Source organism: Dermacentor albipictus, chromosome 7 (assembly GCF_038994185.2).
Source record: "Dermacentor albipictus isolate Rhodes 1998 colony chromosome 7, USDA_Dalb.pri_finalv2, whole genome shotgun sequence".
In the NCBI taxonomy this organism is placed as follows: Eukaryota; Metazoa; Arthropoda; class Arachnida; order Ixodida; family Ixodidae; genus Dermacentor; species Dermacentor albipictus.
Genome location: NC_091827.1, coordinates 12,963,606 through 12,988,293, shown reverse-complemented (window position 1 = coordinate 12,988,293; position 24,688 = coordinate 12,963,606). Strand labels below are relative to the sequence as shown.

Below are 24,688 nucleotides of genomic sequence, written 5' to 3'. Positions count from 1 at the left end.
CCAGAGACGGTCATCTTCGGTGCCGTTCATGGAGTTCGAAATTCCCGTTACCTTGAAGCTTTTAGCAACTACTTCTACTGACATGGCACGCCACGCATTCAAAATCCATTCACACACCTGTTGGAGCGACGCCCGCTTCAGCCGTCCTGTAGGGGTCTTCTCGTGGACGCCTCCAGCCATCCATTCAGAGTAACATCGGCGAAATTCCACTTTGAATGGTCTGTTGACGCATACGTCGAGCGGCTGCAGCACACTCGTCAGGCCACCGGGAATGACGGCCAAGTCCGTACGAGTTGCGGCAACTCGGTTCTTGACGCGGTCGGTCAAGTGGCCCCTAAAGCTGTCCAAAACAAGGAGGGCTTTCCGTTGTAACAGCCCTCCAGGTCTGTTTGCCCAGACGGTCTTAATCCAGTCAACGACCAGTTCCTCGGACATCCAGCCCTTCTCTTGCGCACGTACGACGATTCCCTGAGGGAACTTCTCTTTTGGGAGAGTCTTCCTTTTAAATACGACGTACGGCGGAAGCCTCCTGCCGTCTGCCGTGATGCACAACATCACAGTGCACCTTTGGCGTTCTGCACCAGTCGTGCGCACAGACACACTTTTCGCACCTTTTAAATCCACTGTGGTGCTTTCCGGTGCATCGAACCACACAGGTGTCTGGTCCGCATTCCCAATTTGGGACAGGTCGTATTCATGCTCCCTCCTGAGAGCATTCACGAAGCGATGAAACTTAATGACGTGGTCTTCGTACTCGCGCGGCAGTTTTTGGCAAATCGTCGTTCGGCGCCGAATAGAAAGCTGGTTACGGTTCATAAACCGCGTAGCCCAGCCCCGACTTGCCTTGAATTGTGCCGGGGGTATTTCCATGTGGCGAGCGATGCTGAGGGCTTTGACGCGTATCATGTCAGTCGATACGGCGTAGCCGTCCCTTCGTGTGTCGACGACGTAGTTGACGAGCTCGCTTTCGAGTTGCGGGTACTTGCACTTTTTCCCGCGAAACGCCTTTCGGCTCCTGTTAGTAGCGGCGAGGGCATCTTTCTGATTCATCCAGTAACGCACGCGCTTCTCATCGACGTCGTACTTTCGTCCAGCTTCCCGCTTCCCGTGCTCCTCGGCATAGTCAATCACTTGCAGCTTAAATGCTGCAGTGAATGATCTCAGATGCCGGCCCATCGTCCGTCACGTGCGCTGGCTTCTGCAGGGTTCACTACAACCAACAAAGTGACACCGACGACACCGATCTGAAGTCGCGCTGCCAACGTATCGACACGATGCTAGGAACGATGCCAACAAAGAGGCCGCACAAGGCAAATATGGCGGCGCGCTGTCAACAGCGTGGTCGGCGCGTCGGCGGAAGTAGAATAAAAGCGGAAAAGCGTGCAGCGCCATCTGGCTGTAAATGAACTAACTACACTTTTCTGGCGGGACATTTTGAACTTTTGTTTTTTTTTTTTCGAAATATCCGCTTTCAAAGTTGGGGTGCGGCCCTTACACGAGGGCGGCCCTTACACGAGTATATACGGTAATAAAGTTTCTTGTGCTAGTTCAGTGGCCAGTGTGCTATTATTTTGAGAGTGTGCAGTCACACATTTAGTACGGCAATTCTTAAAAAACATAGAGCTTCAAAATGGTGCCATTTGTATTGCTGTAGATTCACTTCAGCAAAAGCTACATTTGTTTGAAACTTCAAATGCGTTTATTTCAGTTCGATGTTTTTGCACACTGTACTCCGCCTTACGGGTGTTTTTTCTGGGTTGTCTTTGGCCAAAAATGACAAGGGTGGTATCATTTTATTCGAATTGAAATGATCTGTGGGGTGATGCTATTTTTATTACTCTTGCACTGTCATGAAAATTACATTCAGGTATAGTACTCGCTGCTAATTATAAAAAAAATTTCATAATAAATGCAAGATTGTTTTCTTGTCCGCAAAATGCTTCCAAATGAATAAAAATAGCATCACCCCCTACAGTAGGTCTTTAGCAATGGTGTCATGCATATAGTTTTTGGTTTAGCAAGACGGAATCATCAAAAAGCCCCGTAACGAGTTTGAAATTAATTTGACTTCAGACCTCAATATTTTTTGAACTGCTACAGCTATCAAAAATCTAATTACAGATCTGAAATCAGCACGAAAAATTACCCCAGACAGTGGAGTTTATTAAAGATTCACCCAAAAATAAGAAAAAAATTTCTAAGACCCACTTCCCCCCTTAACTTGTAGTTAATGTAAATTTGAGGAGTCATCATAATGAAACTGAATGTGTTAAACTGGTTCGCTAATTGATCAATCAATGGTGGCAGCGTCCACGCGCAGTCACAGGTGCAGTCTAAGGGCTTGTAGCTGTGTCTCCTGCCTATATGTTCTTCACAATCACTTGGCTCATTAGCATTTTGTGAGTGGGCTGACTAGCATTGCAAGCCTCTGATTTCGCACAGTGCTGGTTGCAAGCATAAACAAGCAGCCTTAGTTGTTGCTTAAGAGTGTCTGCTTGCAATGTAGGCAGGCAGGTGCCCGGCAGATTAGTGGCCGTGAGGAGGTTTCACTTTAGCATGGTTTTACTGTCCCATGGTTATTTTGCAGGATGTTTGAACTATCGGGTGTACATGGCTATCTTGCGATTGAATTTTGATGTAGGTTAGCATTTTTTTTTTTGCATTGGTTTATATCAATTGGATCTGTAATGGCTGTACGTCAATTGACTTTCAGCAGCACAAGGGCTTGTAAGAGCTATTGCTGCAAAGAAATTTCATGGCAGCCTTTTTGATGTGAAAGTACCTTGGAATTTTTTACACTGTGGGTACCTACCTTTTACACTGTGGGTAGCCTACCTTTTTCAGGAATGTTCACTTTCCATGTAAAATTAAACCTGGAATGTTCATTTCTCATACCCTTTTCTATGTTTGCTGTGCAGATCCTGAAGCCCTCCGAAAAGAAGGCGAAGTACCAGTATGGTGGTCTCAACTCCGGGCGGCCCGTGACGCCACCTCGGGGGCCAGTCAAGAAGAAATGAACACCACAGTGAGGGGGGAAAAAACACCGGAGGGAGGACAGAAAATTCAGCAAACAACAAGACGTCTACCCACCACCACCACCGAAAACAAGAGCTACATGCCCGCCTCTTCCTTACACCTCCTCTGTTTCCACATTGTTGCCGCTACCGCCTCTGCGCTTTTCCCGCTGCCAGCTCGGTCAAGCGTCGGCCTCTGGGCCATGCAGTGCCCGCGGACACCCTTGGTTCATTTCTTTCTCTCAATTGTCTTGGCTTGGTCCAGCTGTAGGTTTCTTCCTTGATGTGTATACCCTCTCTCATTGAACAGTGGTTTCTTGTTCAAGAAGCTCATCTCGCATTGGTGTTTTATTTTTACTTTGTCATCACGCTGTTACATCTCATTTTTTTTTTTCCTCCCCCCGTGCAGTGCCTGCCCCTTTTCATTTTGCCTGATTCGTGCGAACAGTGAAGTTTGGCCTGCAGAGCAGGAAAGTTCTTGAAGAAAACTTCTTGCGAACAGGGTAGGAGCTTGGACGTAACGCCCATATTGCAGAGTGTGTTATTCAGTATGGGCTTGATGAACTTGGCCTTGCAAGTTGTTTTGCAAACACTCTTCATAAGAAAAAAGATGCTCTGAACCTGCAGCACCACTGTCCAGTGCATGACAAACTTGGGGTGCCAGCTATGCGATGCACTTTTGACTCGCTGGTCCCCACAAGCTCATCTGGAAAACTTTTCTTGCCGACAAACTATTTACCCGTGTGCTTTAGGTGACGCAGTCGGGCAAGTTAATCAGACCTGTTTGAAAATGGAGGGGGCTTGATCATGTGTTCCGACCATCTGCGCTTATTGATATTGTTTTCGCTATTTCTAATGGTTGCTTTGCTGTTGACAATCCAGGAGTTGTCAACATTTTGCTGGCTAGTTAGATGGCTAGTAAAGCTTTTCAATGTTTGTTTGTAACGCGAGCTTCATGGCTGTTTTTGTTGCTTGTTCCCTCTGTATTATCATGTTCACTGGTTGTCTTCTTTACAGTGCAGTTTCTCTTGATGGCAAGGCATGGTGTTTGCCTGTAGGTTTTGTTGGGGAAAAAAGTAATAGAAGTTGTGGGGGCAAAATCATTTTTCACAATTGCATTTTGATTAGTCACTTCAGATGTTTCCTAGTATGCAAACCAGTCTGTACAGACCGTCTAATGGTTGCCGTTTCCAGGACATTTTTCGTGTAGGAGATTACGTCTTCGTTAGGATGCCTTTGTTTGCATACAGCATGTCATCCAACTTGTTCCCGCATCGTCCACACGCCTAGCCTACCACCTTAGCAGCCGTGCGTGTCGTGTGATAGGCCTGCGTCATTGTGGGTCACAGTGACATCTCTGCGTATGGTGGCTGTGGTATCTGTGCATCTATGCTAGAAGCAGCATCAGTGGTCATCACAGAGAGGCGGCCACGAACTGGCGCAACTTACCGACGAATACATGAAGCAAGCCTGTAGTTTTGGATTGAACAATCTGCACCTTGTGCACTTTTTGCAAGGTGTTTTACAATCTGCAAGGCTTGTGTTTTGCATAGCATATGCTTGAAAAACTGCACCTCTCACTCGGAAGTAGTGACATGTTTGGTGGTGAAGCGAGTTCCAAGGAGCTTTCTGGCAAGCCTTGCTTCTGCAGCCATTCTTTGCCCAGGTTGTCTTGCTTTGAACAATTCAGTGCCGATGGATTCTGCCGCATTGCCTCCTTTGGCTTTGCTCTGCGGAGGCAATGGTAGAACTCTGCAGCGGTGAAGCGTTTAGAATGAGCTTCCTGTTCATCTAACCACAATGTGTCAAGCTGCGGGACGTAAAAAATGCTAAATGTGGTAATTAGATGTGGCACTAGTTTTGCATAATTTCAGAGCAATGAATTGGCCTTCGTAGTGAATTTCTATTGTGTGCACATGTAGTTTGCCGTAAGACTAGCTTTTCGTTTGTTCTTTCTTTTTGAAGCTGTTCTTACCAGGAGTGTAAGCCACCTGTAAAATATTGCTCTTGTTCGGAATGGTACCAATACTGCTATTGGTGTACAGTTCTAGTAAGTCAAATAACTACTACCTATAAACCACTTTGCCATGTCTGTTTTGAAGAGGCCGGGAGGGTGCTGGGAGGGATGGCAAATAAGATGAGTCACAACAGTCTGCAATGTTGCTTCATGGGGAGAAATCCCAAGTCTTGTGTTCATTTTCGCGAGGGCCTGCAGCATTGCGTGGCCATAGACGTTTCGAGGCTCATTTGCGATGTAGTGGTCTGTGTGAGCTGTGGCCAAGTCTTGCCGTGCCCAGCACTAGGAGCCTAGATGCAGTGGATGCCCATCAATTTTGTTCTTGGGGGGTGGGGGGGGGGCAGCGTTCAACGAAGGAAGCACGGCACAGCAGTGCCTTTCACCGGTTACGGTCTTCACTGCAGTGGTGTTTGCGCCCAACTGATGCGGCTTGCTATGTGTAGCAGCCACTTGGAAGCGTGAGGTTGTTAAGAGGCATGTCTTTCTCCTTTCAAAACAGAGGTTAATAAACAGTTGGGAAAGAAAACTGGTCCACTGTCTTACCTTATCTACATCAAGCACATTATGCTTGCGATTTTGCCAATTTAGTTATAGTGAACTGCTGAAAAGAAAGTGTGTTGACTGAATCTGTCTGATCAGTCACGTGTTCACTGTACAGTTTCGTTCATAGTACTTTACGTGCTATTTTCACACATCCAAATGTTTCTGCGAAATTAGTCCCGTTATATTGGCAAAGAGTAAAAAGCTTGTTTGTGCTTGCTACAACTTCGTGCTCATGAGAGGAAAGCAGTAGCTACGTATTTGTTTGCCACTAGTCATGTCTATGTGGAACAGCATGAATATGGGCTGTAACTTTTTCTTTCTCATTTAGTAGATGTCTGGTGCTCCATGAACGCATGATTGTAGTTGTGAATTGGTTGCCTTGTTGCCATTTCTTTGCATCCTTGTCTCTGGTTGTGCTGTTTCATAAAAATGGTTTGCACCAGCTTGCCCAACTTCGTTTTGTAGTTATCGCATCACTTAGCAATGTTTATACCATTTGGGGAATGTTTGCCATGTTGCATGTGCCAGTTCGTGTATACATTGTCATGGCACCACTTCAGCTCGGCTTTGCATTATTTGCCACTGCAGTCATATTGCACTAGTAAACAATGTAAGTAGGCCACAGCATGCTGACGTGGCTATAAGTAATGATGGTGTCCCTGGAACAAAAACTCTAGTATAGACCAGAATAGTTTGCTCTCAAGCACCTGCAAGTGCACCTAGGGCGGTATTCCCCAAGAGTTCATTTAGTGGACTGTCTATTTTGGCCGCTGCTGATTGGATGCAGCTGTACGAGCGAGGAGACGAGCGGCCCCAGCCAATCAGCAGAGGCTGAAATGGACAGAAGACTCCTACAGAATACCTCCCCTGATCTCCACCCGTGTCGCTAACTGTTGGCACAGCCTGTGCTGGTCTAACAGTTTGATGACTAGGCAGGTGGCTACAAAGACATGGCTAGCGAGCACTGGAAGCAAGCATGTGATAAGAACAGGTTGAGCGTTCTCACAGTTGTTCTTTATCACGGTGTTACTGCAGTTTCCTGTAAAAAAAATGGCTGCTATTCAGAATTGCTGTACATTCTGGTCTGTAAAACACAATGCTAAAAATGTCAGAAAACTGTATCCTCTTGACAAAAAAATATCCTAATTGTAGAAATGTAACTGAAAACACTAAACCGTACATGTAACGAATTAAGCACACAGTTGCGTGCAGTTCAGCAACATTCTGTGAAGCGTTTATACGGTACCAGATTTGCTTTTCAGATTCATTTGCATGGTTGGACAGTACTGATGCAAAAGTCGGAATGCTATAGTGGACATGTGTTAACATAGTTTTGAGGATGTTATAGTATTGGCATATTATTGAGTCTTCCAATTTGCACTTTGCACGGGACTGGAGATTGTCACACACAGAAAGGACAAAGAAAACAAGTGCAAGCACTGTCTGCATTGGAAAAGTCATGAAATGAAGGAATGCTGTGCTCGTGTATTCTTGGCATTGCAGAACAGAACTGCATTGTTTAAAAAGAATGTCCTCGTGGAGCTGGTTCGTTCGCATGGAGGTTGCCTCTGGTGTACTATTAACAGCAATTGTGAGCGGAGTATTCATTCTGTTCACAAGCATTTCGAAGAATTCTCAATACATACAAAATTACAGTGGTGTGGCGAATTGTAGGAGCACTTACAGGAGTTCAAGCCAAGCACTTGAACCTATGACATGTCTGCCTCTGCTACATTCAACCGATGTAAGATAGGAAATGGGCTCAAAAGGTTTCTTGGGTTGGGTGGAATGATGCATAGTAGGAATGAGAGGGCTTTAGACAAGTGTGAGGCCAGGGATCGCTACAAAAACAGCTTTGTTGGCTTTCGCTGTTGGTGCAGTATACCTACATAAAAATTCTGGCAGAACCCGCCTTGCAATTGCCGTTGCTGTTAGTGATTCGTATTAAAGCAATGCGACACCACCGAAACGAGTCGTGTATGAGGCTTATACTGCAGCCTGGCACCTCGCACTTCCCTCTAGACACACTGCCCCATCTAGTGGTGTTGCTGTAGTCTAAGCGTGGCCTCTGAGATGCGTGGTGCGCCGGTGCATACGAACGCTGAGAGTTCCCTGGCCACCCAAGCTCATTTGTGGCACAGTGCTACAGCATCGGGCAGCTCTGCTAGAACATATATGACACGGGTTGGATTCTGCTCGGCACCGCAGAAATTTGGAACAATACTCGTCGAGGAGCAGCCGAAAGAAGTTGGGTATGAACAAAGTGAATAAAGTTCCCCAAGAATGCTAATTGCACAAAAAAATGAAAGCTCCCGCCATGCCTTTAAAGGTTAAACAGCTGCTGCTGGGGCTTTTGCGTCCCCCTGCTGAGGCTGGAAAGGCAGACGCTGGAAGAGCAGCAGCACAAAAGTGGATGCATTCTTTGGAAGAGAAAAAAGAGAAAAAGTGTCGGGCAGAAGATGGTGCAGAAGCTCAAATACAAGTGAGTCGGGGGCTCGTAGCTGCCGTTCGCAGTAAATGAGAGAAAGTGGCACTCTGGTGTGCCAGTACTTCTTTTCATTGACCTGCCCAGCTTTCATTTCCTCTGCTTGCAAAATATGCTTGGCTGACCTGTCGCGGTAGCATCAGTGGTTGCTGCTGAGCACAAGGTCTCGAATATGATGCTTGGCTGTGCTGGCCGCATTCCGGTGGAGGTGAAATGCAAAAACAAGTACTCGTGTACCTTGAAAAAACTTCAAGCGGTCAAGATTAATCTGTAGCCCTCCAGTTGAACCCCACAATTATGAATTTCGGTAATTTAGTTAATTTTTGTTTTCATATGTCCCGTCGTGTTGTGTTCTCCATCTGCTGAACTTGAAGCCCTCTTAAAAAAAAAAAAAAAAAAAAAGAACTCGCCGTGGTTGCTCAGTGGCTATGGTGTTGGGCTGCTGAGCACGAGGTTGCGGGATCGAATCCCGGCCATGGCGGCCGCATTTCGATGGGGGCGAAAACACCCGTGTACTTAAATTTAGGTGCACGTTAAAGAACCCCAGGTGGTAAAATTTTCCGGAGTCCTCCACTACGGCGTGCCTCATAATCAGAAAGTGGTTTTGGCACGTAAAACCCCATAATTTAATTTTTTTATTTTTTAAAAAAGAAAAGTGGGTGCCACAACGAAGAGCTGACATGGTCTTGGACATCCGGGTTTTCCAGTTTTTTTAAGTTTTATTGCTGGCTGACACACTCACTTAATTGATTTTACTGCCCTCCTTTGTGTGGTCCACACACAAAACTATCAGATTGGAAAATGTAGCGTGTAACAGATATAGATAAGTGAAACGTTACAAGCACGTGCGATGCTGTCTTGTTCATTTTTTTTCTGTGCCTTCTATGCACTACATTTTATTGCGATACACTCGTGCATTTCCACCGTCGGCGTCACCGTGATGTTACGCATAAAGTCCAAGTGTGATGAGATCGTCACGGTGCACCGGCTTTATCGTCGCGGGCCACGGCTTTATCTTGCGTACGCAAGAGAGGAAAGCGGAAGGCGAAGCGCGCCCTTTCTATCACGCGCAAGCCACGCAGCTAGGGCACGCCGTCGGCGGCTGTGTATGGCGCGGCCGCGCCAGCTCTGTCTTGAAAGCGATCTGCGATGCGAACAGAGTGTGCAGAGAGCTGATAGCTTCGTGTGCGCTTTGTTCTGGGTTCTTAGTTCGCGTTGAAGCGCGAGCCGGCACGACAGTCAATTTGCATGCTGCTGTCACGCTTCCTCACTCGAATGTTTTGGCAGCGAGTGTGTGCGGTCATCGAGTGAGATGTGTTCATGTTTGCTTGTGTGCGCATGACGCCATGCTTGTTAATCTATTTAGTAAGCAAATGTTTACAATTGTCTTTACGGCCGATGAAACTACTATGTACCTCGTATAGATGTCTACTAATTTGCTACCGCAATTGATGCTTCACCTTTTGGGCGAAGCTGTGACTTTTTTTTCCATAATGGCACACCAACAAGTCCAAATAGCAACAATAACCTCCCCATTCACGAATTACAGGTGTTCTTAAGGCCTCCAAATTTATATGGTTTTCTGTACACATAGACATTTTGCAGAAAGAGAACCTTTAGCCGGTAGCTTGAATATTTGACCCACCAGGCCGCTCATTATACATACCAAATTTTGGATGTTGACCTCTTGTGTGTTATTTCATGAAAAGAACTGAAATATTTCTTACAAGTAAGTGAATTTGTTATTGAGTTGAGGGCCTTTTAATGCAGGAAAAACACTAATAAGCAGCAGTGACACAAAGCAACACATCAAACTTCTCGTCAAACCTGGTAGTGTACGTCTTAAAACATTATTTTGCATTACTCTCTCTACCAAATTGAATTATGGTATTGCGTTTCGTTAGCAGAGGCTTATATTTAAATTTGGCAATATGTTGATTTTTATCTTGTCATCACTTGTTTATTCAAAAGTTGAGCCTCCATATGGAGACACCGTGACTGAAAGGAATAAGCAAGGTCGACTGAGCGTGTTGTCCTCCATGCTCAGTATGCACTGTCTTGTCTATCAGTGCATAGTACACCATAGAAAGGCTTGATTGTGCTGTTAAAGAAAGGTGGCGCCAGTGTGCCATTCATGCAAATGCTGCATTTTATTTTGGGGGGGTCTGGTGTTGCTGCAGGTAACGCATACTTATGATTTACTCTGGATAAAGACAAAGTAATGTGCCAAGATGTGGAACAAAAGTGTGTACATTGTTAAAACCAGGAACGTTGTAAATGAGCAGTTCCTTGGCACATACTTTGCACTGTATTACAGGCTTCTAAGTACACATTTTTGCATTTCACCTCTTTGAAATGTGGCTATGGCCATGAGCCAACCCGTGACTTTGAGCTTAGCAGCGCAATGTCAAAACACAAAAAACCAAACAACTACACAGTGAGCTACACAGTTTTATATCACATCAGCTGTATATACAAAGGCTGTACATACAGGCGTTTATGCATCACAAGTCAAACGATCAGCTGGCTGCCTCGCGAGCAGCAAAGTGGGCGGAGACCCAGGCCAGTCCCCACTTGAGGTTGGTGAGCATGAACTTGAGAGCCTTAGTCCACTGCTCTTCGGAGTTAAACTGGATCTTGATGGAGCACGACTGGCCAGTGCTGCTGTCCTCGATCTTGCCCTTGTCTATACGGTAGGGAAGGCAGAAGTTGGAGTCCATCTTGCTCACCTGCACCATTGCATAGAGGATGTGTTCAGGTCAGAACAGCAGCACATGCACATTCCCAACATGCTGTCCTTAACAGCTCATTTGAGGTTTCGTGAACAGACAGGCTTGTCTTATGTAAATGGAAGTTCAGTGTATTTTGCTAAAGTACGGAGTTTTTGCACATGCAGATGACATGCAGATATGAAAAAGGAACATACAGCACACAAATTATGCAGTCTATTGCTTTCCCGTGTCTGTATGGTCTCAGCTATACAAAAAACATATGGATTACCAATGAGACTGTCTCATGTGTGTATTTCCCACGGAATCAGTTATAGCCCGAAAAGAAACTTCACGTCTCCTCATCGAGTTCTTAAGAGAGACTGGTTTGATGGACACATGGTGAAACCCTTCAGCGGTATTGTGCGAGACGCTCGGGCGGAGCAATTGCTGGCCTTGTTCGCCAGGCTAAACCCGCCTGTTGCTACAATTCACCACCACCACCACCACTGTCTCATGTACCAGAACTATGACGAATTTGAGTAATGCCATTCAAATTCATTATTTACGGCAAGTAAAGTTATCCGTCTGACGACTGTAAAGCGTGCAGAGCCAGAGCGACGCTGCAGCACATGCTGTGGGCATGCACCGGTAGCGAGCAGCAGGAGTCCCCAACGAACGGGATAGAAATGGCAGTCTTGAACCGAGGGGCGCGTTGGGAGGCGGCCCTGCTCAGCCACGACCTCGCCGATCAACTATGGGCCGTCCGGCACACCGAGGAAGCCACCAGAGTCTAAAAACTCGAGGCTGTCACCTAGGCTGGGGTGCTTATGGCCCCACCCCGCCCAAATCGCCGGACATTTGCAATAAAGCTTTCACTCACTCACTGTAAAGTTAAGCTAAAGGCATGGTGTTGCTAAACATATGGCAGCATTCGTGCTTTACATTTGCCTCTAACGCTACAAACTACATTACTTAGATGATTGGGAGATGGTCAGAGTAATTTTGTTCACTACAATGCTACCAAGCTGACATACAAATCTCATGTCGTACCTCATAAATAATATTCAAGTGACTTGCCATTATCATGCAGATAGCATAAATGCCCATGCTAAGTCTTGCAGTGAAACCACCATGTGAAACTTGTGAAAGACTGCATGAGCAATGTTGATTCTGATTTTGCGAACCTCAGGAATGAGGTCAGGGTACTGTTATGCTGCTGGAGGCCACATTCTCGAAGCATCTAACAGATTCATTAATGCTTCACAACCGTGTTTCCTTGGCTATTTCGCATGTTCTCACTTTTTAGTGGTTACTTGGCCGCTCATATAACACCATCTTGCTCAACATAATTGCCAGGCATGTAAATGGTGTGATCATTCCCTTCCCATCCTCACTTAGTGCTATGCCTTCACTTGTGAGGACGTAATTGTATTGGCCTGTTTGTGCTGTAGATGCTGTAAACACTTCTAGCTAGAGTCGAAGAACATGCCTACACTTGGCCATCGCCAGCAAATAAATTCAGATCATTGCAGTAGTGTGACCTCAAGTTTCACACAGTCAGTGCAGGCACTTTCCGCCAGAGTTTTACAAGGAATGGCACTCCTTGGTGATTACAAACTTTCTGGGGAGCAATAGCGACAGCTGTCAACAAGCATTCAGCAGTGACCGAACAAGCCCTGCTGACCTGCTCTTTGAATTGCTGCAAGCAGTCGAGGAACGCCACCATGGCGTGATCGAACTTGGTGTCCCACAGGAACTTGAAGCCACCGGCGAAGTACAGGGGCAGTTCGCGGGCCGGGTCCTCGAGGCACAGCAGGTACGAGTGGTTTCCGAATGGGACCAGCCGGTACCTCAGGAATGTCATCTCCATCTTTTCCGCAAGCGAGTACAGCAGAAGGACGGTCTGACCCCAGGCCATGTTGATCTCCGACCACTCGACGGGCACGTTGGGCAGCCGGCCGAGCCGGAAGTTGTTGATGGTGCCGAAGTGGCCGTTGTGCCAGATGTGGAACGTTGCGTTGAACACGTTCGTCTTGTGCAGCTGACTGAGCTTGTTCTCCGAGTACTTGAGCTGGCGCTCGACGCTGGCGTGGTCGTCGGAGCACTGCATCAGCTGCCGGTTCAAGTCCGAGTACTCGCGCCAGTAGCGGTCCTCGTCGCTACGCAGCCGCTCCAACATATCGGCGACTTGCTTGCGCTCGCTCTCGACGTTGCTCCGTTCCTTCTCGATTTTTTCGACGGCCGCCAAAAGTTCGCGTTCCTCCTGCTCAAGCTTGCGGTACTCTGCGTCCAGCTCCTCCGAATTGACGTCTTCTTCGTCGCCGTTGGTCAGCTGGTCGAGGTACTTCTTGTAGTCTTTGCACTCGTCTTCGGCCAGGTCCAGCTGCCGCTCCATCTGGTCCAACAGGTTGTCCGTGCATTCTTCGCAGATGGGGTAGTCGACGGCCGACTGGTTCGTCATAAGCTCAAACAGACGCGTCTCAACGTCCAGCCTGTGGCTGATGGTCGTGTCTACGGCCGGCACCGAACTCTCGCCGACCAGCATGAACCCATTGCCGCTCTCGACGAAGCGCAGCGGTTCGACTGTGCGACGCGAGACACCTTCGCCCGGCACGCGATAGTGGACCACGGGAGACGGACCACACAGCTCGATGGGGTCCGACTGGCTCAGCATCGGCTCCGACAACTCAGTCAGGGTCTGCTCGTCGATGGACGAGAAGGACGCATCGAGTCGCAGCGGCTGACAACATCGCTGGCAGGTGAAGTTGACTGGAAACGTCCTATCCTTTGTGAGAGTGACAGACAGTCCTGCCATGACTGTCGCTCGGTGCCTTTCACAGCTGGATCAATAAGCGTCTTGCGAGACTACGGCATTGCGTCAGCGCGGGTCTACCGTCGAGTTCATTTCTTTTCAGCGACAACGCTAGATCAGACTTATATAGAATTATCAAGCTTTCGCTCTGCTAAGCAAGTGCTTCGTGCAGCATAGAAGGTGTACAATGGTGCAAAACACCTGCTGCTTGTTTCGCGTCCACTGAAGGCTTTCGAAACTATCGAAACACGTGCAGTTGACTTAGCGACTGAATTGACTTCATTTGTTTTGTATGCATATTCTAGGGTGCTATATTATCATGAAGAACTAGCTAAAGCTACAAGAAAATTTTAAAATATATTTATTATTAAGGAGAGCTGATTAAACTTTTTATTATTGTTTTCTTGTAATTTTATATGCTACAGTGCGGCTAGTATGAATTAATTATAAACAGACGCACGGCGCATCGATTTCTGCTACGGGAGCGGAAGAAATTGTGTTTCTCGTTCACTTGTGAAATACGTTTATAGCAGCAATCAATAATGCTTTCATTGCTGAAGTCTAAGCCAGCGATTATACTAAGCTCACTTGGTGCTGGAGCCGGAGCGATAATACTGTTCAAGTAAGCCAGCATCGCGAATATGGACGTGTGTCGACAGCAGACGAAGTCCTCCCCCCCCCCCTTTTTTTTTCTTTTTTCTTTCAGGGAATACGTCGGTGGGTGCCGTTACGATAACGACAAGAGACTAGACGACAAGGTCGTCGTAATTACTGGTGCCAATACTGGCCTGGGCAGAGCAGCTGCTAAAGAATTCGCCACTAGAGGCAAGCGTAGTCGGCAGCATTAATCTTGCTCATAAATTTACTGCTGGCCGTCGTGCTCATGCATTTGACTTTCTTCCAGGTGCCAGCGTCATCATGGCTTGTCGCGATCTCACCAAATGTCGGCGCGTCAGAAGGGAGATCCTCACACAGACACAGAACAAACGCGTTGTCTGCGAAGAGCTGGACCTCGCTTCTCTAGAGTCGATACGAAACTTTGCAGCCAGGATTAATGACAGTGAGTTTATTTTGCCAGTTGTCCCGCCACAATTCCAATGACCAGTTTCCGTTCTTTCTTTTAAGCTCCTTGTCTGAGGGCTTCGACACCTAGCTCGCAAATTTGTTGCGCTAGCTATTTTACTTGAAACGGGCAACGCATGCATATTCAACATTAAAGCAGCATTAATAAATCATTCGCTCTTACGATCGACCAGTGCTATATGCCTGAATGAACCAAGGTACTGGGGTGTTCAAGGTTTCCAAGTATTATCCTCTTCTTGAAAGTTCATTCTCTTCCTCAGGTGTGAAGCAGGTAGATATCCTCGTGAACAACGCTGGTGTCATGAGGTGTCCAAAGCTGCTGACAAAGGACGGCTTTGAAATGCAGCTTGGTGTCAATCATCTTGGTAAGAGAGTTTTAATTTTTCGAAATATAAGTTAATGTTGACGTAATAGTTCTGCGGAACTATTATGTCAACCTATTACGTCAAACTCTTTCCTTTTCTTCAAGTTATCGACAAATTCGACTTCGCCCTGCCATCAGCTAGCCGCCTGGTTAGCTCAGATTGTAGAGCGGCTGCCCTCAGAAAGGCGGTGGTCCCGGGTTTGAGTCCCAGACCAGGACGAATTTTTCTTCAACCGCGAAGCCTTTCTTTCGAGGAACCCATATGAGTTTCCTTTGTAGTAATCACTACAAACAGGTGGATGTCTGATTTTCCCTTTATTAATAAGTTATCGTCGTTTGTTCATTCATAATTCTGACTTCTAAACTGATCATTGCGACTGAACCTCAGTTTAACAAACACGGGTATAACGAATCACCGGATATATAATCAAGCAGATATGAATTTTTTTTCTTGCCATTGTCTGAGTGTTGTAAACATACTATTATAATGAATATTGGATATAACGCAGCTGTCTTTTGTGCTGGGTACGAGCTCATTACAACAGGGATTGATTCTTAATGATTTTCAAACTTGCATGCTGAATCAATTGCAAGTATAGACAGCACGAAGGATATTATAGCTGCATGCTAATGTCTGTAATTGCGCAAATGAAAGCATTGAAAGCTGTTGCTGGTCATCTTCATTTAGCACGAGGGACAGAAACTATAACAAGGCACATCGTAGAATATACTTCTGCACCATATTCTAGAATCAAACAGCAGTTGGCAGATCCATTGAGTGAATGCATGGGAAGAAGGAGCATTGATCAACGTTAGTGAAGCTTCGAGCGGAATTTTGCTCCACTGTTCATGGATAACAAAAATTGGATTGCAGAAGTGTTCACTCCTTTTGCTATTTACTAAATTTCTTAGCAAATGCAAGAAGGAGCATTGCTTAATGTTGGTAAAGCTTGGAGTAGAATTTTGCTCCAATATCCATGGATAGCAAAAATAGGATTACAGGAGTGTTGACTACTTTTGCTATTTACTTGACACTTGAGAAAACCAGTGAAAAATTGAGACGCAAACACGACAGAAAGAAGAGACACCGCAACGTTGGACTAGCAACCGACATATATTTGAAACACTGATCACCTTCAAACATCAAACCGCCAACGCATGCGCAATGCTCTTAGCAAGGTACGTAATCTTTAAATTGATGAGCACACCATGTTGCCCCGACTCAACTTTCAATTCAGCCTTTTAGAAAAGCTATTTCGTTATCGCTCAGAGAGATAGACGGAACACTGATGCATTTTCCTTCCTCTTGTATACTGATATAGAACGCCTCAAGTATTTCTCTTTCGGTTTTCATTCTGCCCCTGCCAAGAATCATCACATTTTCAAAAAGGGGTGCACAGTCATGCTGACTACAGTTACAACAATGAAAAGCCAGGTGGCCAGCTCCTTGAGAGTTGGTCAACGCACAATGCTCACACATCCGGTCATTGTCGCATAGGCCTGTTTGGCCAATATAGACTTTACCACACTTTAACGAGATTTTGTAGATAACATGCGTCGTGCACTTCACATATTTGTTCACATGCCTGGTTTTGCAGGGTTCTTTCTTCTTTCCGGCATTTTCAATGCGTGTGCACAATCCTGACAGCTTACATGGAGCAGAAAACACTAATTGTACACCATGTCGCCCAGCGACTTTCTTGATGTTGTGTGAAACTGTATGAATAAAAGATGTCACATGAACTTTTCTTGTTTTGTACCTTGCTAAGAGCATTGCGCATGCAATGGCGGGTTGATGTTCGAAGGTGATTCATATTTCAAATATATGTCAGTTGCTAGTTCAGTGTTGTGGCGTTTCTTCTTCATTTCGTGTTTGCATCTCAATTTTTCGCTGGTTTTTTCAAGTGTCACCATGAACTAACTGGCCCGGCAAGCAGAACTTTTACACTGCTATTTACTAAATTGTTAGTTGTTCTTGTTATTTACTTGGAATACCCTGTGGGCCAGAGGGTAGCAATTTGACAACAACTATGCATAGGATAGCGATAATTCAGCATATGGCAGTACACTGCAAAATTTATATGCACACGCACAACAACAACAAAAAAAAATCAGGTAAATTTTCCTGGATTATAAGCATACAATTTAAGCTACAGCATCTTTGGAATACAGTTAAACCTTGTTATGGCAAAATAACATCCAATATGAAAATATCTTTATTGATAAATATACATGCTGATACCAGCGATAAACATTTAAGATTTACTTTGTTATGTCTGTGTTTGTTATATTGAGGCTTTACTTTGGTGATGACTGATTAGTTGCTATTTGTGCAAGGTGATTCACTCTTCAAATATGTGAAGCAGGAATTACTTTTTTTTTTTACATTATTCTGCTAAAGTATGCGTGGCTATTACTGGTCATTATTGCCTTTTCTTTAGAGGGACGCTAAACACAAGCGTTAGATGGAGCTAAGGTGAAAGATTACAGTTTCAAAATGCCCACATTGTAATCTATTCTCTGAACAGGTATTTCCTGAAGAAGAAAATAATGTAAGCTAAACATAGTACTCAGTGTCACTGAATGCCACTGAGTGCCACTCAGTGCACACAATGAACACAAAGAGATTTTTTCAGAGCCATAGTCTATCGTTCTAACAAGGCATAGCACAGTTGAACCGTGTTAGTATAACAAAGCCACATCCAACATAAAGATACTTTCCTTATATTCATTATTTATTGTAAACATATACATAGTTACACACTGATGTCGGTGAGAAATAGTTTAGATTTAATTCATTATATCCGTGTATATTATGTCAAAATATGGCTGTATTGTATGCTCCTTTGAATTGTGCATGATGGCATCTTCAGAAGTGAGTCCACGAGCGAGCCTTTTGTTTTTTTGCAAACTGTCAGAGTGCTCTAATTTCACTTGTTTGCCTCTTTAATTAACTGACAGGTCATTTCTACCTGACCGGCTTACTGCTGGACAAGATCAAGGCCGCAGCACCCAGTCGTGTGGTCAATGTCTCGAGCGTAGCTCACAAAAGGGGAAAGATCAACTACACTGACTTCAACTCAGATAAGGAATATGACCCTGCTGATGCCTACAACCAGAGCAAGCTCGCTAATGTGTTGTTCACTAAAGAACTTGCCCAGAAACTAAAAGGTAAACAGCGATATTACATCTGTTTGCTCATGGCTTAAAGACATGGAAAACAATCAATTATGCCTAATAGAAATTACCTATGCCTAATGTTTGCCAATAGATGAACAATTGCAGAGACATGTAGTGATTTGGTTTTGTAGCTCCAAAATCTTGCTTGCCCTGCTTTTCAGGTACTGGTGTGTCTGTGTTCGCGGTGCATCCAGGAATCGTCAATACTGAAATCACGCGGCACATGGGAATCGCATCTTCGCGAACAGCTGCAGTGTTTGCCAAGCCATTTCTTTGGCTTTTTACGAAGACGCCAACACAGGGTGTCCAGGGCATCATGTACTGTGCTCTAGCCGATGGCATTGAAGAGCATAGTGGAGAGTACTTCTGGTAAGGACACAACACTGTGTTGCGTGTCTTGTTAAAAGGCCATGTGCAACAAGGTTTCACTTTTGCTAAATTGGTTATAAATGAGTATAGTATGTACATGCTGTTGAAGCAACCTTGGCAAAGCTGAAGGGCTGTTAATTTTAACAGCCTTTATTTAAAAGGCATGTTAGCAGATGAGCGAGGCAGTTAGCTGATACACGATGCATATCCCAGACCATCACCTCAGAGATTTCTAGCACGCCATGAATTTTGCTCAATATGTAGCTGTACTGGTTCTCAGTGTTCTGCGTTCTGCATCATTGCTGGTTAATTTTAATGGCAGTGTGCTTTTGTACTTTTAGTACAAAACATATGTTGTTGCGAGCTTTTCATGGCACACCTACCCTTAAGTACATCTACATTTTGTATGAAGGCTGCTGTCTACGCTATGAAAGTAGTCCTTTTAAGTGCTCCCAACATGTACTTGTAGTTGACCTTCAATGTGCTTGTGGAGCACATGTACATGTTGTTTGTTACTTTGCACACAATGAAATTTATTATAATCTTTAATTTCACATGCTTGCTGAAGTGTAGAGCAGAAACAGCGGCACAGAAACAAATATTAAGAAATAACTTGAACCAACCAGTTTCATTTATCGCTTTGCTGCGATGTAGTGTACACTGGGGTTCAACAGTGCAGCTTGCATTGTGCTTAGTACTACAATAACTTGCTCCAACATATATGCTGCTGTAGGCCCCTGATGCCCACTATTTGGGAAGGAAAGTCTTATTGTAGCCACAAAACGAGTTTGTATTCAATATTATGCAAACCCGTGTACTTGGATTTAGGTGCTTGTTAAAAAACCCCAGCTGGTCCAAATTTCCAGAGTCCCCCACTATGGTGTGCCTCATAATCATATTGTAATTTTGGCACACAAAACCCCATAATTTAATTTTAATATTATGCAAGCGAGCTTGTCTGCAGCTCGAAATGCTGTTATGAAGATAGTGATAGTCTGTAGTCTCAAAAGCCGTCGTTCCTGTGCGATGAACCAGTAAAATTGTGTACATCTATTGCACATGGTAGGTTACATTGTAACTGTTGCACAAAAAATAAATCCCTGGCATGTCACAGTTGTACTTCAATGAGTACTGAACATAATTGTCTTTGCAAGCCAAAGTTAGCGTTCCCGGTTAGACATGGCAGCGAAAGTGTAAGCTTTGTAATAAGTGCCGAAGTAGTCATCTTAAAAGTGCTACAGTAGCAGTAATTGCCTGTATCATTCATTAAAATGTTGGCGGCGCAGTACCACTTACACAGGTATCCACGACATCCCTACTGCAGCATACCTCATAGTCCATGTGTTGCTTCAGGAGGTTAAACCCCACAATTTGATTTTGATTGGTGATCTTGGTGCACAGCTTGAAAGTGACAAGTGCCATGCAATGTTAGTGCAGCCAAGTAGGCTGCATGCTGAGGATGCAAAATATAGATTTTTTTTTCTTTTTTTCGTGGAACCTCTGGTCTGTATACTTTTGCTCAGGCCAGGATGTGCACAAATTAATGGTGGCTATGCACAGTGAACTGTCAGCTTACAAAAAAGTGAATGTTCATTTTTTTTGCATACAAGTTTCAGTTGAAAAGCATAGAGAGGGTATGGCGGGAATTGAGAGAAGTGAAGCTGAGTATGCAAACTCTGCACGTGGGACAAACGTGCGAGCTGCTGCATCTTGCACCACTCATAGTGGATCCATGTGAATATGCAGTGCTAAGTGTAGTTTAGTCATGTTGGTGCTAACAGCTTGCAATATTACTTTTTTACGTTTTCATGCAGCAACTGCAAAGTGAATGCACCAAATCCTATTGCTGAAGACAAGCTTGCCTCAAGTTGGCTGTGGGCTGTCAGCGAAAAGTGGACTGGGCTATCATAAAGTTTCCTGCAGTGTAGTGCAACACTGTAAACTGCACAAGCAGTGTACACAATGTAAATAAATGTAGTTAAGTTCATAAACGTCTTGCTGTTGTGTTGTATTGTGGCTTGGCCTGGTGAAGAACAAGCATATAGCAAAAGTAACAACTTATGTTCTTCATAGCCAAAGTTCAGTAGCGCTTGCGGATTTTCTTTAGAAAACCTCAACTCCGCACATATTTGCAGAAATATATGTTATAGCTGAGCTCATCAGCTATTACTAAAAGTTCTTCATTGTGTTCCATTGATAACAGTATGGAAAACTGCCATGCTCCTTTGAACTGCTATATACACGCGTCAGGAAGTTCTGCTGATTGATTACATGGAGAGAAATAGAAAAGGAAAGCAGGGAGCTTAACTAGGTTGGACCTGGTTTGTTACCGTGCACTGGAGGAGGAAGAAGCAGGAAGAAAAGGGAAAGGGAAAATTTTCAGAAGTGATGCACACGCACTGGTGGCTTTCACGTTCCATGAATCCATGATCCCAACAATCTTTCTTTCGTGAATGCTCTGTCATCCATTCGACATAAAGCAGTATGCAAAGTCTGCCTTTTGTCATCAAAAGAAGGGCAGTAGATGAAGATAAGTGCTCCCATGGTCTTGTCTCAATCGCAAAAGTTGTACGAGGCACTGTCCATCATACCGATGAGATAACAGTAAGTGTTTGTAAAAGCATATGTAAAAGCAATGCCCAGCCACAAGTGACACAGTAAAGTTACGTCACCTCAAAGTAGATCAAGTGGTAGTTAAAGGCACCATAAAAAGTCAAGGGAGTGCATTCAAGAGTTGGCATATTCCACTGAATTCCAATGTTCTGATGCATTGCTACGAGTGAGTATGTAAAGTTGCCGCACTGCATTAGGCCTTGACAATTGCACAGGCACCCGCTGGACTTGGTGGACGGAACATGCTGCTTTGTCGGTTCTTTTGTTGCCAATGATGCTGCAGTCGCCTGGTAACCACTGAAACTTTATTGCGTGTTCATTATCAACAGTGCTGCGCTAAGGTTATCCGATTTCTTATACCAGCAGCTCATGAGGGCCATGATTTAGCCGTGAAAGTTTGGAGGGCTGCGCCTTAGAATAAAATATGGCGCATCAGTCAGGTGGCTCTCGATGGATGCAGCAGACGGCACCTCTGAGAGAAGCAAGTTCTAATCCCATTGATATTGCGGTTTTGGAAACCTTTTAACACGGTTGACATTGATCTTGATGCAATGAACAACACACTGGATGAGCTGTCATAGTGTGTCCAATATAAAGTGCTGTGAAGTGACTTGTTTCAGAGGCACTTGCATCAAGTCGGCCTTCTTTCTAATGACAGGAACACCAAATTTACAAGAGGTTACCTGTGACACCACAAATCAGTCCATGGCTCTCGCATTGGCAGAGAGGAGTTTATTTACTTCCTCCGTTATTGATTAGTGAGGTGTTTGTAAACTCCATGGAAGGATTGCTTTATTTTTTTAGGACAACTGCATCTTAGATACGGAACGAATTAAGAGCGTAAGAAAAGACAGGACAGGGAACAGCAAAAGTGCCCACAAACAACTGATGTATTTCCTGAAATACCGTACATCTTTTAGAGTGCTCGTTCTGTTCCAGCTGTCCTGTACCCTTTTTGCACTTCAATTCATTTATTCTGTATCATGGACCAACTCGCCTAACGACATGTCTGCTCATTCTATTCACTTGCACTTCGTGAACTAGTTCAGGGAGGCAGTGCTGCACTTCACTGTTTCTTTTAGTGATGGAAGTGTGGCACCGTCTACACAGCACTGGCGGTTTAAAAAGTGCAGGTAAAGCCCCCAGTCCCTTAACTTTCTTCACAGCTGGGATTGGCAGTGTCGATGACGTGCAGCGATGAAGCAGCAAATGATTCCTCCAGCACTGTGGCAGCAGATGATACTACAAGAAATATTACCGTGCTCCTGAATGGTCTACTGACAGAAATTGTCCCGTTAATCAGCAATGACGGCACCCATGTCCACAAGAGAAGCCAGTTTTCATGCATTGACATTAGACGTGTTCAAAGACTACAGGAAGATGTGCTTGAACTACAAGTCATTGTAATTTCTTCCGCCTCTTCAAGGTGTAGTCGGCTCCTATTAACTTTACGGGACAGTAAGTTTCGGTCGAACTGTCCGAAAGGTAGAATTAACAAACGACAGCTAAATGAACCAATTCAACCTTTTTTTTATTGCTTGAAACAGTCTACTGTCAGCGACAAACCACTTTATTACAGTATTACAGTAACTATACATATATGTCATCAGTCGGTGGCCCACAGACCTCAAGACTATCGTTGATGCTGACAAAATCATCAAGAGACATTGCTCAGGGCACAGTGCAAGTCATCATCATCTGTGTAAGACACATCACTGCCATCACTGTCGTCTACTAGGGAACCATGGTAGCACTGTCTCTGAATTTCTTGTGCTTTGAAGCTTTTAGTAACCACTGCACGCATAAGTGGACATCTGGTAGGGGTCAAATTAACCAAAACGACATGCTTTCGTGTCTGAACTTAACGAGCTTTCCTTCCATAGCAGTGTATGGTTTCTCACCTGAACTTTTCCGTGGGTTCAAATTAAGCGAAAAGTCTAATTAACAAAGGTTGAATTAACGGGAGTTGACTGTGTGAGATTTCTTGCGCTGTCTCACCAGCTTAAACATGCTGTCGCTGTCGGAGTTCTGGCAAAAAGCCACTGTCTATCTTTTTCCTTACGGCACTGCAATCGTGAATTTGAAAAAAAAAATTGTGAGCCCATCCACTCTGTGAAAGTGAAAGACCAGCAAAGAGTTTTGAACAAAGGTACAAACATATCTATCGTCCTGATCAGTGGTAATTGTGACTATAGGTATGCACATGCATTCTTGTATCACCTCTGTTTTTAAATATGTCTGTCATATAAGACAATGAATGGCTCATATCCCCTTAAGCAATGGTTTATACTGTAGCACACTAGTACGTGCCACAATGGTCCGCTCACAAAAGACACCGACAGCATGATCAGCATGCTGACAGTACACAAGCAGTGAAATTGGCAGAATCAGGCTTCCGCCTGATTGAGCAGGATCGGCTAAAATAAAATTTGTGGACACCAGGCACCAGCATCTGTCTGGTTTTTCTTCTTCCACAAGGTATATTTTAGCCGACTGTTCGCCAATCTATCTCAGCTACTTGGCGTCAATTACATCAGGCCTACTTCTTACCAGCCGATATCCAATAGGATCATCGAACGTTTTCACCGCCTACTGAAGGCTTCAATCATGACTTCTACTTTTCCTTCATTATGGATCGAGCACCTCCCTTTCGTTATGCTTGTCATCTGCACTGCTCTTTGCAGTGACTCTTCCACCAGCACTGCTGAGCTTACGTTTGGCAGCACTTTACGAGTCCCTGGTGGATTCAACGACTCACCCACCGTACCTGCTGATGCTTCTGACTACACCTACTGTCTATGCTGTGCTATGTGTACATTCGTCCCCCCCTCAACAACGACGTTCTTGCCGTGTATACATCAACCTTGGCCTTCAGAACTCTATGCAAATCTTTGTGTGTCACGACACTGTGCGTGCTCCCTTACGGCCCTCGTATGATGGTCCATTCAAAGTACTGAAGTGTGCACCTAAAAACTTTATATTGCTCATCATCGGCCAGGAAGATATGGTCTCTGTCAACCGTCTGAAGCCTGCCTACTTGGACTCTGACTCTTTAGCCACTTATGCTGTCACATTCCCTCCCATCCAGGCCAGTCCTACTCACCGCGTGCGCTTTACACCATCGCCATCTGCACCTCACCATTCGTCCAGCTCACATCTTCCTCGCTAGATGGGGGACCCTGTAAATGGTTTGGTCACAAAAGACACCGACACGACCAGCGCACTGACAGTGGGCAAGCAGTGGAATCGGCAGAATCTGGCTTCCACTTGATTGAGCGGGATCGGCTAGAATATAACTTGTGGGCACCAGGCACCAGCGTCTGTCTGGTTTTTCTTCTCCTACCATACCATCACAAATAAAAATGCTCCCGAACATATTTATTGTTCTGATCGGTATCCATCGTGACGATAGGTACGCACCCAAATTCTCCTACCACCACTGTAATACCCCAGAAAGATGGGCAAATTTAGTGACACTTTGAGCAAGTGCACTTTGC

The 24,688-nt window shown here is 44.9% G+C and overlaps 3 protein-coding genes across 3 annotated transcripts in view; 2 read left to right on the top strand and 1 right to left on the bottom strand.

Annotated features, from left to right (window-relative positions):
* LOC139047692 (serine/threonine-protein phosphatase PP1-beta catalytic subunit) overlaps positions 1 to 5,557 on the top strand; it is a 36,702-nt gene extending 31,145 nt beyond the window's left edge. Inside the window, exon 7 of the mRNA XM_070521622.1 lies at positions 2,919 to 5,557. Within this exon, the coding sequence (XP_070377723.1) occupies positions 2,919 to 3,017 (99 nt within the window). The 3' untranslated portion in view covers positions 3,018 to 5,557. The remainder of the gene's footprint in view (positions 1 to 2,918) is intronic.
* Positions 5,558 to 10,490: 4,933 nt separating this feature from the next.
* Positions 10,491 to 13,827, bottom strand: Atg6 (Beclin-1-like Atg6). Its single transcript, XM_070521621.1, has 2 exons — positions 12,455 to 13,827; positions 10,491 to 10,788 (listed from the first exon to the last, which is right to left on the bottom strand). Exons 1-2 carry the CDS (start codon positions 13,583 to 13,585, stop codon positions 10,579 to 10,581), a joined length of 1,341 nt encoding a protein of 446 aa, XP_070377722.1. The 5' UTR covers positions 13,586 to 13,827; the 3' UTR covers positions 10,491 to 10,578.
* Positions 13,828 to 14,020: 193 nt separating this feature from the next.
* Positions 14,021 to 20,569, top strand: LOC139047693 (retinol dehydrogenase 13-like). Its single transcript, XM_070521623.1, has 7 exons — positions 14,021 to 14,204; positions 14,289 to 14,407; positions 14,487 to 14,642; positions 14,926 to 15,030; positions 17,991 to 18,200; positions 18,371 to 18,578; positions 20,393 to 20,569. The coding sequence occupies exons 1-7, from the start codon at positions 14,125 to 14,127 to the stop codon at positions 20,487 to 20,489; spliced, it is 975 nt and encodes a 324-aa protein (XP_070377724.1). The 5' UTR covers positions 14,021 to 14,124; the 3' UTR covers positions 20,490 to 20,569.
* The last annotated feature ends 4,119 nt before the right edge of the window (positions 20,570 to 24,688 follow it).